Source organism: Elephas maximus, chromosome 4 (genome assembly GCF_024166365.1).
Source record: "Elephas maximus indicus isolate mEleMax1 chromosome 4, mEleMax1 primary haplotype, whole genome shotgun sequence".
Lineage (NCBI taxonomy): Eukaryota > Metazoa > Chordata > Mammalia > Proboscidea > Elephantidae > Elephas > Elephas maximus.
In genome coordinates this window covers 133,203,695-133,218,976 of record NC_064822.1, presented here as the reverse complement: position 1 = coordinate 133,218,976, position 15,282 = coordinate 133,203,695, and the positions used below count along the sequence as shown (strand labels likewise).

Sequence of the window (15,282 nt, the reverse complement as noted above, 5' to 3'; positions counted from 1 at the left end):
ATGACAGTGTGGAACAAGTCACACCTAACAGAATATGTCAGTACAATTACATGATGGGTGAGTCTCAAGAGCAAAACCAAAAAATTTTTGGGAAAACTGACTCTCCCACATATCTTGGGTGGGGCTAAAAGCTTAGTGGGGAGGAGGACAAGCATGATGTCACAGTGGAAAAGTAAGTTATGCATGTGTTAGTGACAACAGAACAATAATTATCTCTCGAATGTACTAAGAAAACATATGGAAGGCAGTGCATTAAAATTACCTGATCCCAAAATGTCCTACTTTCCCAAGCTTAGGTGAAGTCCCATAAGCAAAAGTATCTCTTTCCTACACTACTGTATCCTCCCCACACAGCTTCTAATCAGTGCTCAGCAGGGCTAATTCTCGTTCAATTAATTTCAAGCAAAAGAATAAAAAAATCAAAATTGTATAAGAGATTTTCTCTATCATTCTTGATTGCCTAGCTCCTTGTCTTTGGGGTTTGTTTCCATTGTTGCTTTTTTTTTCCTTTTTCACATTTCTTTAATACATCAATAAGCTGCAATAACAAGGTAATGTTCTTACCAGAAAACTGCATTGTAGCTCCTAAATAGGAGTCCAGAATTGATCCTAGCAATCCAGCCAGACCTCCAAATGCAATAATTGGCCACTGGGGAGCAGAAATGTCTAAATCATTTACAAAAGCCAACTGTGTGAGGAAGTATGCGATGCCCACAAAGGTACCACCAAGGAGACTGGCGACAAGGCCCACTAATGTAATCCCTCCATTGGTCCCTGAAAAAGAAACATGCACAAAATCATCCCATTAACAAACAGCAAAAACATAAAGCTGAAGAAAGCAGACACTTTTGGTACGTATCTCATCAAGGCTAATTTAAAGAAAGGGTTCTCATTTATACAATCCAAAGACCACAGCCAACTTAGAAAATAGTCTTTTCTCCTCGGTAACTCTTGACATTCTAAGCACTGAACTGGCATGGTTCAGTGGAGCTAGAATGCTTAGGTTTTCATCTCAGTTCTACTATTCCTAAACTGTGTAACTGAAATTAATTTATCTACTTCTCTGTGTCTTAGTTTCCTTGTCTGTAAGATTGAAATAATAAATGAACCAACTCATATGATTATTGAGTACTAACTGTTAATCTACATAAAGCAGTTAGAACAGTGATTTGCACATAGCAGGTGTTCAAAATACGTTAGCTGTTATGATGATGATCAAGTACTAATAGTGGGAACGAGAAGGAAGAGTAAAAGTAGTAGGAGTAGACGATGATAATGACAATGGGGATACATGTTAAAGCACTAAGCACATAATAGGTCCTCAAGGTATACTTAATTGTTCACTTCCTTCCCTTCCCTATTAATGTGTACATGGGTCAATCTCTACATTCTTGTATTATCTAGGACTTGCTAACATTTCTTGCAAATATTATTTATTATCACCAATTTAATAGCCTTTAGGATTTTCCTGTTAAGGAAACAGACAAACTAAAATTCTTAGAAGGCTCTTATCTAAGATATATGTGAAATCAAGAAGTTTTTTGTTTTTGTTTTTTTAAGGAATTCAAATCAGGACTCACCAGTTGGAACTTTCTCCCAGGTTGTTATCAGCCTTGGAGGGCTTTTACTTAGAACAGTGCCAACTTCTGAAGCCCATGTGTCTCCAGCACAACAGGCCAGTGCAGCCAAGAGAGACAGACACATCCAGGAAGCAGTGTACTGCTTGGAAAAGTCAATTGGGATTTCCCCGGGGCCATTTTCTATCATGTACAGCAGGGCCAGCTCTGTGGGCACAGCTCCATTACAGAACACCTGAACCCAGTTCCTCTGCCCACCTGGAAACAACCATGCAGACAAAAATCAGAAGAAATGCTTTCTTCTCAGAAGGAAAATCATGCAGTTATAAGAACTTATGTTTTACAATTTAAGAAAAATGAAAAAAAAGAAAGGATTAAAAATGGTTTGGCACCTTTGTCCACATATACTGTTATCAATAAATTAAAAATAATTAATTATAGGCTTTAATGTTTCTGAATTTCTGCTGTTACTTGTTATGTGGTGAAACAATGAACTACTTTAGGCTACTACTTAATGTAATTCTCACATAAAATTTATCTGTTTCAACAGCCTAAACACTTTCTAATTAACACTCTCATGTTAAGATGAAACAAAGCTTACTATTTCAGGTAAGGTCAAACTTAATTCATTTTACCTTCTTTGTATTCTGAATCTAGACGCTTCTTTGTTTCTCCCTTCCACGCAGTGAGTTTCGAAGAGGAAAGGAAAAACATCAGCAAAGAGGTAAGAAAGCTGAAATTTGCAATGCTTAGGATAAATCCAACCACTAGGCCTGAAAGAAACATATATATACACAGAATCAGTCTTAATCCATACATGAATGCTGTGAAAACAGAATGGATAGTTTTCAGTTATTTTCACCACTATAACCTGAAATGTACATTTCCAGTAACTTTACATTGTTACTCACATTTTACCAAGTGGTACACTGAATGTCATTTTGATTAAATTGACACATGTATTTTCACCATCTTTGTTCTTCTTTCAAACAACGCTATATGAATGTAGGATATTATTTTAGACGAGCTTTTACTGATCAACTGCAGAATAGTAAGCATAGCAGTGATCTTTTTTTTAAATTAAGCAGTATGCATTATATATGTGTAATGTTTGGATAAGATCACTAGTTTGAAGAATTTCTAAATTAACTGTGGTATTTTTTTTTTTTTATTGCCTGGGAAGTGAGATTATAGAATCTATCAGTTTCTATTTTTTCACATTTTTCCCCCTGCGTGGGATTTTTTTTTTCTTTCCTACTTCATAAAGGATATTTGAAAAAGGATAAGCTTTCTATCTTTCTCAAAGAACTTTCACAAGTTCTTTTGTTGAGCCTCACGAACTATGTGAGGGCTATAGGATAGTTCTCAGCTAGGTTTTTCTGCATAAAATCTATGAAAATACTCCTGAATTATTTCACATTCTTTGATGTGGAGCTAAAAATGGACTATGTTCTGTGAACGCGATTTTAAATTTTGTCTCTAGATTTTGTCTGGGCAAACAAAGAAACTAAAGGGGTTAGCTTCCATTTTTCAATGAATGACCAACTTCAAGAAAGGCCTATAAAAACTGCAGTTCAGTCAGGAAAACCAGGGCTTTGAACCAGTTCGAATTGGTTTTGTCATGGCCGATGAAGTAAAATCAAAACAGACCCAAATTTTTAAAATTTGGTGAAGCGAAAAGATAAGCGGAATGGAAAAAATTACAGGTCGAAGCCCTAGAATAGGAGACTTGGAAGAGGCATAATGAGCCCTTTCGGGAGACTGGATTATTGCCAGGACTGTGGAGAACGACATACACTCAAAGCAGCGTGGTCAGCCACTCTGAGCAGGGCACCACTGTTTCAACTCTGCCGGTCAAGAGATTTGGCTGCTATGCAAAGCACATGCTGCCCTTGTTTTCTAAGAGGGGGATTAAGTTTCTAGTAGGGCTTCGACCCATAATTTTTCCTGTTCTGCTTCACCTACATTTTAAAATTTCGGATCTGTTTGGGTTTCACTTTGTCTGTCATGACTTAACTGGGCAGAACCCGTTCGAAGCCCTGAGGAAAACAGAGGAGAGGGAAGTTTAAATTTCATGAGACAGAAGAGGAAAAAAAAAAAAAGGAAAAGATATTCTCTTGATATCATAGCTATGTGAAATGAGGCAATTAAAATCAAGTACTAAATCAGTTAAACATGCTTGAGACTTAAAAAACTTGCTGTGAGTTAAGAAGGTATAAATATAAAGCTTCTCTCTACATCATCCTAAAAGAAAAATGTGCTAGGATGGGCTTTTTAAATCACCCAGATAATCCTTAAAGGCTTTTTATTACAAAATTTCAAAACATTCTTGTGAGCAGAATTTTAGTGGTAGAGGTTGCAAAGTATCCTCATCCCTGTCACAACGGTTAATCCTAGAAAAGTACGTCACAACCAAAATACGATGTGTGAAAATAGCCATCTGTAAAAACCACACAAGAGAGAGAAGTATCTGACTACTGTCATGGATTGAATTGTGTCCCCAAAAAATATGTGTTGTGAATCTTAACTTCCGGCAATAGGTTATGCTTGTGGTTATAATCCCATTTGGGAATGGAATCTTTCTGTTATGTTAATGAGACAGGATTAGTGTAGGATATGTCTTGAGCTAATCTCTTTTGAGATATAAAAGAGATTAAACAAACAAGTGGAGAAGCAGAGATGGAGGGAGATAAATGCCATGCCCCAGGAAGATGACCAAGGAACAAGGACCTTCCCCCAGAGCTTAAAGAGAGAGAAAGAATTCCTCTCGAGCCAGCACCCTGAATTCAGACTTCTAGCCTCCTAAACTGTGAGGAAATAAATTTGTTAAAGCCATCCTCTTGTGGTATTTCTGCTATAGTAGCACTAGATAACTAAGACAACTACTGAGAATACACAAAGTCAATTAAAGTGGCCCCGGGAAGTCAGACCTGGATGTTGACTGTCTACAAAAACAGTTTTAAGCCTACTCAGTTGTATGATACTCAGTTTGAAGAAATATGATCAGTTTCAAGAAAAAATGTGCTAACAGATGGAGGTAATCTGAATAGCAGCTATAAAAATGGACATTTCAAAAAGTGAATTTGTTATTACGTCTTCGGAATGGTCCAAGGTAGCTTGACCAGTCAATTCTAATACAATTGGATTGGTTCCAGGACACCCTGTGGATACCAAAATCTGAGGATGCTCAAGTCCCTTATATAAAATGGCATAGTATTTGCATATAACCTATGCACATCCTCCCAGATACTTTAAATCATCTCTAGATTACTTATAATATCTAATAAAATGTAAACGGTATGTAAACAGTTGTTTCATCACAAGGGAAGACTTGCTCTGGAAGGTAGCCTTTCTCTACAATGAGTCTCTTGAGCTCTCCTGAGAATGCTGATGCTGCCTGGGCCTCAGCTGATGCCGATTCTCCCATGATCTTGAAGTCCTTGAGGCTGTGGTGCTTTACATAGGTAGCCAGCCATGCCTTGCTAGCCTTAAACTCCTTCCCCTTGCTCTCCTCAGCCCCCTTACACTTAGCCTTTGAGGGACTGCTTTGACCACTTTGTTGCTTTGTAGGAGCCATTTTTTTCACAGAAACAAAGGTTTCACACAACACAAGTAGGGAACAAACGAGAATTGGGGCAAACAATGCTCCAACAACGAGTGCTGGAGAGAGACTGAGGATCTGTGAAGTGGCGGGAGCCTACAGCAGGAGGTGCCTGCACATCATGTGGATTTGACATAGCGCTCGGCGCATGGCAAATTCAGGTTTTGCTTTTTGGAACTTTTTTCTTTTCCCCTTAATATTTTCAATCCTCGGCTACTTGAATCCATGGATGTAGAACCCGCAGATACATAAGACTGCCTGTACTTGGTTTGTTTGTCAAGGAGAAATTTATTGTGGACACAGTTTTAACATCTCTGGCCATCAAATTTTATCTAGCTAACTCTTCTCATTCTGACTCACCAAACTAACTTAAAAAAAAAAAAATCCAAATTTTTACTTGGAAATAATTTCAAACTTACAGAAAAGTTGCAATAATAACCTTTCACTTAGATTCACCACTTTACTCTTTACTTTATAATTTGTGTTTGTATTTCTATCATATATATGTATCTATTTGTGTGTGTACACATCCATACACATGTAGCACTACCTACTCCCCTATTTTTTAAAGAATATTTATTATTGGTATGAGCTCATGAATTTCTATTTTGTCTAATAGCTTATATTACTGTGCTTAATTTTTGGTGCTCGAATTGTCCCTAATTTGGCCAATAGTTCCTTGAAGCTGGCAACTGCGCCCTTGTAACATGTCCCATCTTTTTTTTTTTTTTTTTTGAGCATTTCTTTTCTTTCTGGCTTAACAAGATGTTCTAGGCTCATCCCATACTCAGCCTGAGCCCTGGAAGCACTGGTTCCTCCTAGTGCGGAATATTAGAGACCCAGATCTAGGCTTCCGGCGTTCTCATGGCTACTGAGGTGTCTTTGCTTCTTGGCCGTTTCAGTAGACAGGGCAAAAAAATAAACAAGCAAGTGTGTACACATATGCATGAATATACACCTGCATAGTACATATTTTAGGAATCATGAAATCATACCAATAACTCCAATTCCAATCCATCCTCACAGGGTTCTCTCTTGCCTTGCCCCATTCCATACCTGTATGCCTTTTCTTCCTCAGTGAGGAATCCTAGCTCTCAACAATGACAAAGTCACTCATTTGCTCAATCCTATATTACATCTGAAATTGTTTCAGAATTGCTTCATCTATTCCACAACAAAAAAACAAATCTACTAAAAATACTTCACAGGATTTGTTTGCAATTCTCCCCCTCCCTCAACCCAAGGCTGAGGGCATACAGTCAAATACTGAATTTATAAGTTATGCTTTTTCTTTTATAACCTTCAAAAGGATGTATACTATATACCAGTGCTTATATATTATACATCTGAAATACAACTGAGTTCATTTATTTCAGTTTTAGATTTTTACTGAATTTTATTTCTTGAATATGTAGAACATTAACATGCTTCCAAAAGTCAACATGACACAAAAAGTTATACTTAGACAAATGTCACTTCCTTCTATATTCCTTCTGCCCCTACCTCTATCTTTTACTCTCCCTCAAACCTTTGTAGGTAACCAGCTTCATTGTTTCCTGGTTTATTATTCTTGCTTCTTTTTATAAAGATAAGCCGATATATGTTTTTTTTCCCCCTTTTTTCTTACACAAGTGGTAGTATTGGCTATACGTTCTTCTGAATTTTCCAGCTAACTTTTGATAATAATTTTATAATGCTTCTTTCAGGGAGAGAACTGCTAATTTGCCAATGAGCACTCATTTCACTGTCATCCAAGAAACTGACATTTTGCTTTGCATTGGTTCCTCATAAGTTTGGTTAAGTCTAAACTTGAGAATACATCTAGTCTGGAGGTCTGGCAAAAATCAAACTTCTAGTCCCGCAGAATTGGGGATCAGTGTCCTACAACATGATAACCACCCTAAGGTACTGTCGTCTTGTGTGGCTCCATCCAAGCTGCCTGCTGGATCCCTAATTTTTCTATTTTATTTCTAATTAACCCAAAATCAAACTCATCTGCCTTTGATTCTAACTCATAGTAACCCTGCAGGACAGAGTAGAACAGCCTCCATAGGGTTCCCAAGGTTATAAATCTTAAACAGAAGCAGACTACCACATCTTTCGCCTGCAGAGCAGCTGGTGGGTTTGAACTCCTGATCTTTTGGTTAGCAGCTGTGCACCTTTAGCTACTGCCACACCAGGGCTCCTCCTTATTTCTGACTACAAACTGTTAAATAATAGAACAGGGGACCAGGTTCTCATTTATTTAACGACCCTCTCCATTGCTCAGCTCTAGTTCAAATACTACAACTATTCACATATAATTGTTGATTAATCCCTCCAAAGATGCTCCATTACTGACATTTTACTAAAGTTTGGTATATTTTAACTGAGAGTGCAACAAACAGGGTAATGTGGCTGTTGCTGTTGTTGGCTGTCGAGTCAACTAAACTCATCGCAACCTTATATATATCAGAACAAAATGCCTTCTAGGCGTTAAAGATTAAATGCCTAGGACAGGGCCTTTGACCTGTGGACTTTCATACTGTTTCTTAGACTCTGTTCTCACCAAAGCAAACTTCTAATTATGATCTGACTTCTCCAGTAGCATGACTACAAGAATAGGTCATGCCTGAACGGTGATCTTTTTATTCCGATCGGACTAGTAGTTCTATATTTTATCAGACTGACAAAGTGGCACTCTGGCTCATACGTCAGTCCCTTATGACAATAAGCAGCTTTATGCAGTTTTGTTGGCTCTGATCAACTCTAGATACCTAACAGAGTAAGGTTTCTACTCAGAAGGACAGAACACCAAACCTGAACCATGGGGAACAGGGACAAGGCCACCCAGGTGAGAACACACAGAACACAACTAGCTCCTCTTTCCTGGTAACACCCCATCTTCCTGTGCTCTTCTATCACACGTAGAGCATCTCCTTCTGGGGATTAATGCCACAGAACCACCTTATTTATCATCTGTCTCCTAGACTAGTAATATAAACTCTTTGACAGTGGGATTTTGATTATTTTTGTTCACTGTTAAATCCTGTGCCCAGAACACTGCCTGCCACACAAAAGACTCTCACTAAATATCTGTTGAATAATTAGAGAAGCTGGACTATATGAAGAACACAGCATCACGACTGGAGGAAGACTCATTAACAACCTGCAATATGCAAGTGACACAACCTTGCTTGCTGATAGCGAAGAGAACTTGAAGCGCTTACTTATGAAGATCAAAGACTACAGCCTCCAGCATGGATTATATCTCAGCATAAAGAAAACAAAAATCCTCATAACCGGGCCATTAAGCAACTTCATGATAAATGGAGAAAATGTTGAAGTTGTAAAGGATTTCATTTTACTTTGATCCACAATCAATGCCCATGGAAGCAGTAACCAAGAAATCAAAAGACACCTTCTGAGTTGCCATCTTAGGTACATCAATTGGTCCCAACCCACCTGGGGCAAAGGAGAATGAAAAATACCAGACACGCAAGGAAAATGTTAGTTCAGGAGACAAAAGGGCCACATAAACCAGAGATTCCATCACCCTGAGATGAGAACTAGATGGTGCCTGGCTACCACCAATGACTGCCCTGACAGGAAATACAACAGAGAGTCCCTGACAGAACAGGAGAAAAGTGTGATGCAGAGCTCAAATTCACCAGACTTAACGGTCTGACTGTGACTAGAGGAACCTCAGACGATGTGGCCCCCGACTCTCTGTTAACCCAGAACTAAAACCATTGTTGAAGCCAATTCTTCAGACAAAGGTTAGACTGGAGTATAAAACATAAAATAATACTTGTGAAAAGTGTGCTTCTTAGTTTAAGTAGATATATGAAACTAAACAGGCAGCTTCTGTCCAGGGGCAGCATGAGAAGGCAGAAAGGGATAGAAGCTGGGATGCAAAGGGGGAGTGTGCTGTCACATTATATGAATTGCAACTAGGGTCACATAACAGTAGGTGTATAAACTTTTATATGAGAAACTAACTTGAGCTGTAAACTTTCACTAAAGCACAATAAAAAAAAGAAATCAAATGACAAATTGCATTGGGCAAATCTGCTGTCAAAGATCTCTTTAAAGCGTTAAAAAGCAAAGATGTCACTTTAAGGACTAAGGATTGCCTGACCCAAGCCATGGTGTCTTCAATCGCCTCATACGCATGTGAAAGCTGGACAATGAATAAGGAAGACCAAAGAAGAATTGACGCCTTTGAGTTATGGTTTGGAGAAGAATATCGAATATATCATGGACTGCCAGAACAAATTCGTCTTAGAAGTACAGCCAGAATGCTCATTAGACGCAAGGATGGTGAGATTTGTCTCACATGCTTAGGACATGTTATGAGGACTGACCAGTCCCTAGAGAAGCATATCATGCTTGGTAAAGTAGAGGGTCAGTGAAAAAGAGGAAGACCCTCAATGAGATGGATTGACACACTGGTTGCAACAATGGGCTCAAGCATAACAACAATTGTGAGGATGGCACAGGACTGGGCAGTGTTTCGTTCTGTTGTACATAGGGTTGCTATGAGTTGGAACTGACTCGACGGTACCTAACAACAACAACAACAAATATTTGTGGGATGAATTAATGAAAAAAAAAGTAAATCACTAAACCTAATGGTCTTAGCAAGTAAAATTAAATTTAAACTTGCCAAGCCTAAGACTTGATGACAAGTTGTCTATATGCACATGTTCAAAGGAACAAATTCAATAAATAGAAAAAAACTTCCTTGGAACAATCACCTGCATGGTGCTTTTACAATTTACAAGCAGTAGAAGGAAAACAATAATAGTAACTTATGATGTAGACACTATTATTATCTCCATTACACAGGCCAGGACAGTTAAATAACTTGCCTATAGTCACATAGCTAGTAAGTGGCAGAGCCCAGATTAAAAATAAGTAGTATGGCTCCAGAGTCTACACTCCTGGCACTAAGCTATTCTGCCTCTTTATATGAAACTTTATTCCAATCTAAAATGCTCCTAAATATTTGATTCAATGATCAAGAACTTAATGTTACCAGCACCCATGGCACTTTGCAAGGGGACCTACATATGCCAAAGATGAAGGATTTAATTAATGTCTCTTCTTGGTTTTTAGTCCACATCTTGCACATAGTGGGCACCCAAGTGTCCAGAAGAAGACAAGGAGATTAAAATTCAAATAGCCTTCCTGAGCAGCTGCAGATAAAAAAGCAAAAAGTCACCTCTGGGGACTCTTCAAGCACCACAAGGTACAGTTAATTATGGTTCTGGGATAAATTCTGGAGTAAATAGGTTAAGGGTTTTGCACACTCTGGCATATTTTCTACCCAGGTTCTAGGAGGCTGTTAACACTAAGGGAGTTGAAACAGGGACAGGTTCCTTCAGCAGGTAGGCTGCTCAGAGCCTGATGCCAGCCACTTGGGCACGCTACTGCTCTCTCCTCTGCTGTAAACAGATGTCAGGAGGTAATACGATGATTTTTGCCATTGAGATCCTCGGTCAAATTTAAGGAATCCAATTCTTTTCTTCCCTGCTTTCGCTTTCCGATTTGGCAAAAAATACTGTGGAGGTTGGGAAAGAGGGAAGAATGGAGAGGAAGAGAATAAACAAAATTGATGATAAGACTGATACTTGTTGATGCTGGGTGACTGGGTGCATGGGAGTTCACGGCACTATTCTCTCTTCTTTAGTAAACCGTTGAAATATTCCATAAGTTCAAAACAATAACATTCTCTCAAGCTCAGTCATCTGACTTCTCTGATTAATTCCATCACTGTGCCTATTACCCACAGAGCTGTGTCAGGTACTACTGTGGGGGAATACAGCAATGAAACAAAACATTACCTGCCTTCAAGAAGCTGACTATATAGTTGAGAAAGCATATAAAAAATGAAACAGATGATATGATTGCAGTAGAAGCCAAGAGCTATGAGAACATGTACTGGGAAAGGATAATTTATCCCTACCCACAGAAACTGGTAGGCCTTGAAAGCTAAACAGGATTTTTATAAAGGAGAAATGGTACTTTAGGCTGAGAAAACAACATGAGTCAAGTCATGCAAGTGGGAAGACACAGGTGTATTCTAGGAAACGTCTGGCATGACCAGCACATAAGGTCTGTAGAGATATGTCGTGGAGATGAAACTGGAAGGATCTGATAAGGTTAAATCAGGGAAGAGCCTTGGACCCTTTCTAAGAAGTTCATCTTTAAAAAGTGAAGGGGAATCAGAAAGAGTGGAGTTTGTTTTGTGTGACTGGGAGTGTAGAGGGAAAAGATGAGGAAAAGGTTATATACCAAAAGGTCAAGTTGGAAAGGCTCATTTTTATCTGCAAGAAAAAATGCAAATCCCTAAGCACGCATTCAAGGATATGTATTCATTCAACTCGTTCCAATCTGAGCACTACTGTGTGTCAGGCTCTACCTATACGCTGGGAAACAGCAGTAAACAATGCAGGAAAAATCCTAGGCTCTTGGAATTTACATTCTAGTGGAGGAGACAGATGACAGACAAGATAAACAGAGTGTATTTAAAAAAAAAAATTTAAACCCATTATCATCAAGTCAATTCCGACTCCCAGTGACTCTATAGGACAGAGCAGAACCGCCTCATAGGGTTCCCAAAAAGCAGCTAGTGGATTTGAACTGCCAGCCTTTCGATAAGCCTCTAAACGCTTAACCACCGCGCCACCAGTGCTCCATATGGTGTATAGCAGCAGTTATCAAAGTTTGGTCCTGAACCTTTCTACACATACCTGGTATCACTCACACCAAAGTACCAACCTAAGACAGAACCTATACCCTCTGGTACACTGAACCGGTTATTCAGTTATTCACACTCTCAACTTCCCTCTCTCTTTATCTCTTATATCTTATGGCTTCTTCTTAGAAATTTATTACAGATTCAGTTTTTCTCCTTCATGCCCACTGCACAAATACAGTCTAGGTCTTTGTAGCCCATAAGCTAGATGACTGCAACAGTATTCTAATTAATCTCCCTACGTCAGACTTCTCTTCCAATTCACTTTGCCTACACCTGCCAAAAAGATCTTTTTTTGTAAATACCATTTTATCAGATTGCTCTTAACTCAAGAACCTTCATGACTCCTTATTGATTAAAAAAAAAACCAAAAGCTTCATTATTGTTGTTAGGTGCTATCGAGTTGGTTCTGACTCATAATAACCGTATGTATAAAAGAACAAAACACTGCCTTATCCTGTACCATCTTCAGTCATCGTTATGCTTCAGCCCACTGTTGCAGCCACTGGGTCAGTTCATCTCTTTTTTGCTGACCTCTACTTTACCAAGCATGATGTCCTTCTCCAGGGACTGATCCCTTCTGATAACATGTCCTAAGTATGTGAGACGAAGTCTTACCATGCTTGCTTCTAATGAGCATTGCGGCTGTACTTCTTCCAAGACAGATTTGTTTGTTCTTTTGGCAGTCCAAGATATATTCAATATTCTTCACCAACATCATAATTCAATGCATCAGTTCTTTGGTCTTCCTTATTCATTGCCCGGCTTCCACACACATATGAGGTAACTGAAAACACCATGGCTTGGGTCAGGCACATTGTAGTCCTTAAAGCGACATCTTTGCTTTTTAACACTTTAAAGAGGTCTTTTCCAGCAGATTTGTCCAATGCAATGTGTCTTTTGATTTTCTGACTACCACTTCCATGGGCACTGATTGTGGATCCAAGTAAAATGAAAGCCTTAACAACTTCAGTATTTTCTCCATTTATCATAAAGTTGCTTAATGGTCCAGTTGTGAGAATTTTTTGTTTTCTTTACGCTGAGGTGTAGTCTTTGATTTTTATCTGTAAGTTCTTGAAGTCCTCTTCACTTTCAGCAAGGAAGGTTGTTTCACCTGCGTATCGCATGTTGTTAATGAGTCTTCCTCCAATCCTGATACTGTGTTTTTCTTCATACGGTCCAGCTTCTCGGATTATCTGCTCAGCATACGGACTGCGTATGTATGGCAAAAGGATACAACTCTGACACACATCCTTCCTGACTTTAAACCATGCAGGATCTCCTTGTTTTTTCCAAACAACTGTCTCTTGATCTATGTACAGGTTCCTCATCAGCACAATTAAGTGTTCTGGAATTTCCATTCTTCCCAATGCTATCCATATGATGTATGAATCAAAAAGTTGATAGTGGAATACAAGAAAAATGGAGGCTCTGGGGCAAACATTGGCAGTGCTTGGATGGCAGTGCCCTTACAAACACTTTCTAGGATGGAGCAGACCCTTTCAAGCAGATGCCTGATATGTGTATCCCTATTGCGGGGATGATGCACCAGGCTATCAAAGCCTGATGCAATTAAACATCTCAAGCCAATGAACTGGCCATAACTATTATTCAGAATCATCTTGTCTGATCCTTTTACCCATCATGCTATTTTGCCTCCATAAAGACCTACTCTATTTAAAAAAAAAAAAAACTTTAAGAGAAACATCTGCTGGACTGAATTTTCACAGGGCATTGGGGGCTAATGATCAGCAGCATTTTCAAGGCTGGGTAGGCGGCTTCCAGATCTTCTAGTTCTAAATAATCCTGTGTAGTGATCTCATCCTACAGTAAGTATTTGGGGGGAATTCTTATGTCTTTATGCTTGTAATACTGGCAGGATATGAAGGTTCTGATGTCAAATCAGAGCATGTCACTCCTCCAGTTTAAGGCAGGGGGATCCTATTTAATTTGGAATAAAATTCTTACTATGGCGTGTTTCACCTGGCCCTTGCCTATTTCTTCAACTTTATCTCTCAATACTTTTCATTTTTTTACTGCAGTAAAACTTGCTGAAGCCAGATCCTGTGTAAGGCAGAAACCTGTCAGAGAAGGAAAACTCAAATAGTTTTCTTTAATAGAGAGTAACAGAAATATGGAAAGACTGCACCCTATTAAAGGTGGAAAACTTCTGAGACCTGGAAAAATAAGGCAGTCCCTTCAAGTTCCGGCCCTCACAGGTTTCACTGTATTTTCTAATCAAATAGGCCTTATTCTCAACCATGAATAAGCCAGGTTTACATATGCCAGGGTTTTTGCATTTTTTTCTTCTGTTAACCTGGAACATGCTTCTCTCACATCTTCTCACTGCTGGCTTCTTCAGGTCTCAGCTCAAAATTACCTCCTTAGAGAGAAGTGTCATCTTTTTTTAAGAAAGACTGTTCCCAACCCTAACTACACATTTCATTTAATATTTAATTTTTCCCATCAACTCAATCGCTACTTGAAAAGTGTTATATATTTTATTTGTTATCTGCCCTAAAGAAAGGAAGTTCCATGAGAGCTGAAACCCTGTCCTTTTTGTTCACAGCTACAGCCCTAGTTTCCAGAAGAGTGGCACACAGACAGTAAAAGCACAATAAATATTTGCTAGAAGAATAAACATCCTGTCCCCAACTCAGCTCTGAAAAATTAGTCTAGAATACTCAGTTTGGGCTGTCCAGCCTGAAGTTACTAGCAGTAATGTCCAAAAGTTAATCTGTCCAATTGCTCCCTTATTTTACACTTAGGAGAAGTGCTCCACTGTTTTGTTAGCAAGAGATCAATTACCCCAACTAAAGGGGCAAAAAGTCAGGGTCCTCAAAAGTTTACGCTGTTAACCTACTTGAAATCAATTACGCAGTTAAATTTGTATGTACACACTAAAAATGCATGTTCATTTCTGCAATTTTGACAGAAGAGTAATGCTGAGTGATGCATAACTTTATCTTATTTAAAATACAGAACATTATAATTTATAGTTTTATATACTAAGGGTTTTGAAAGCATGAGCATAAATAAGCAGGCATCTATTACAAGGCTATTTTAATCGTTCAAAATAAAAACATACCTCCTAAAGCCCCACTGTGATCTAGGCTTTTCTTTTTAAAGCCGTTAGAGACGATCAACACAGGAAAAACTACAGAAAACAGCCAGCGCCAAGGAGAAGTAGGCTGTAAGTTACCTGAAAAATTATAAAGGAACAACACAAATTGTATGAAGCCTACACAGGTTAGTCTTGGCATTAAGCTTTGATAACTACATTCCGGATTAAACTACCATCATAATTTGTTTAAGAGACAGAAGAAGTCATCAAAGTAAAACGTTTACATTGAGACCTGTAC

General features: G+C 38.7%; 1 protein-coding gene across 3 annotated transcripts in view; it reads right to left on the bottom strand.

Moving 5' to 3' along the window:
* TMEM19 (transmembrane protein 19) overlaps positions 1–15,282 on the bottom strand; it is a 31,255-nt gene that overhangs the window by 13,351 nt on the left and 2,622 nt on the right. For all 3 annotated transcript variants that reach the window (XM_049883899.1, XM_049883900.1, XM_049883901.1), the window contains 4 exons: positions 15,009–15,122; positions 2,213–2,350; positions 1,581–1,835; positions 565–774 (listed from right to left, as the gene is read on the bottom strand). In XM_049883899.1, coding sequence (XP_049739856.1) covers positions 565–774; positions 1,581–1,835; positions 2,213–2,350; positions 15,009–15,122 — 717 coding nt within the window. The remainder of the gene's footprint in view (positions 1–564; positions 775–1,580; positions 1,836–2,212; positions 2,351–15,008; positions 15,123–15,282) is intronic.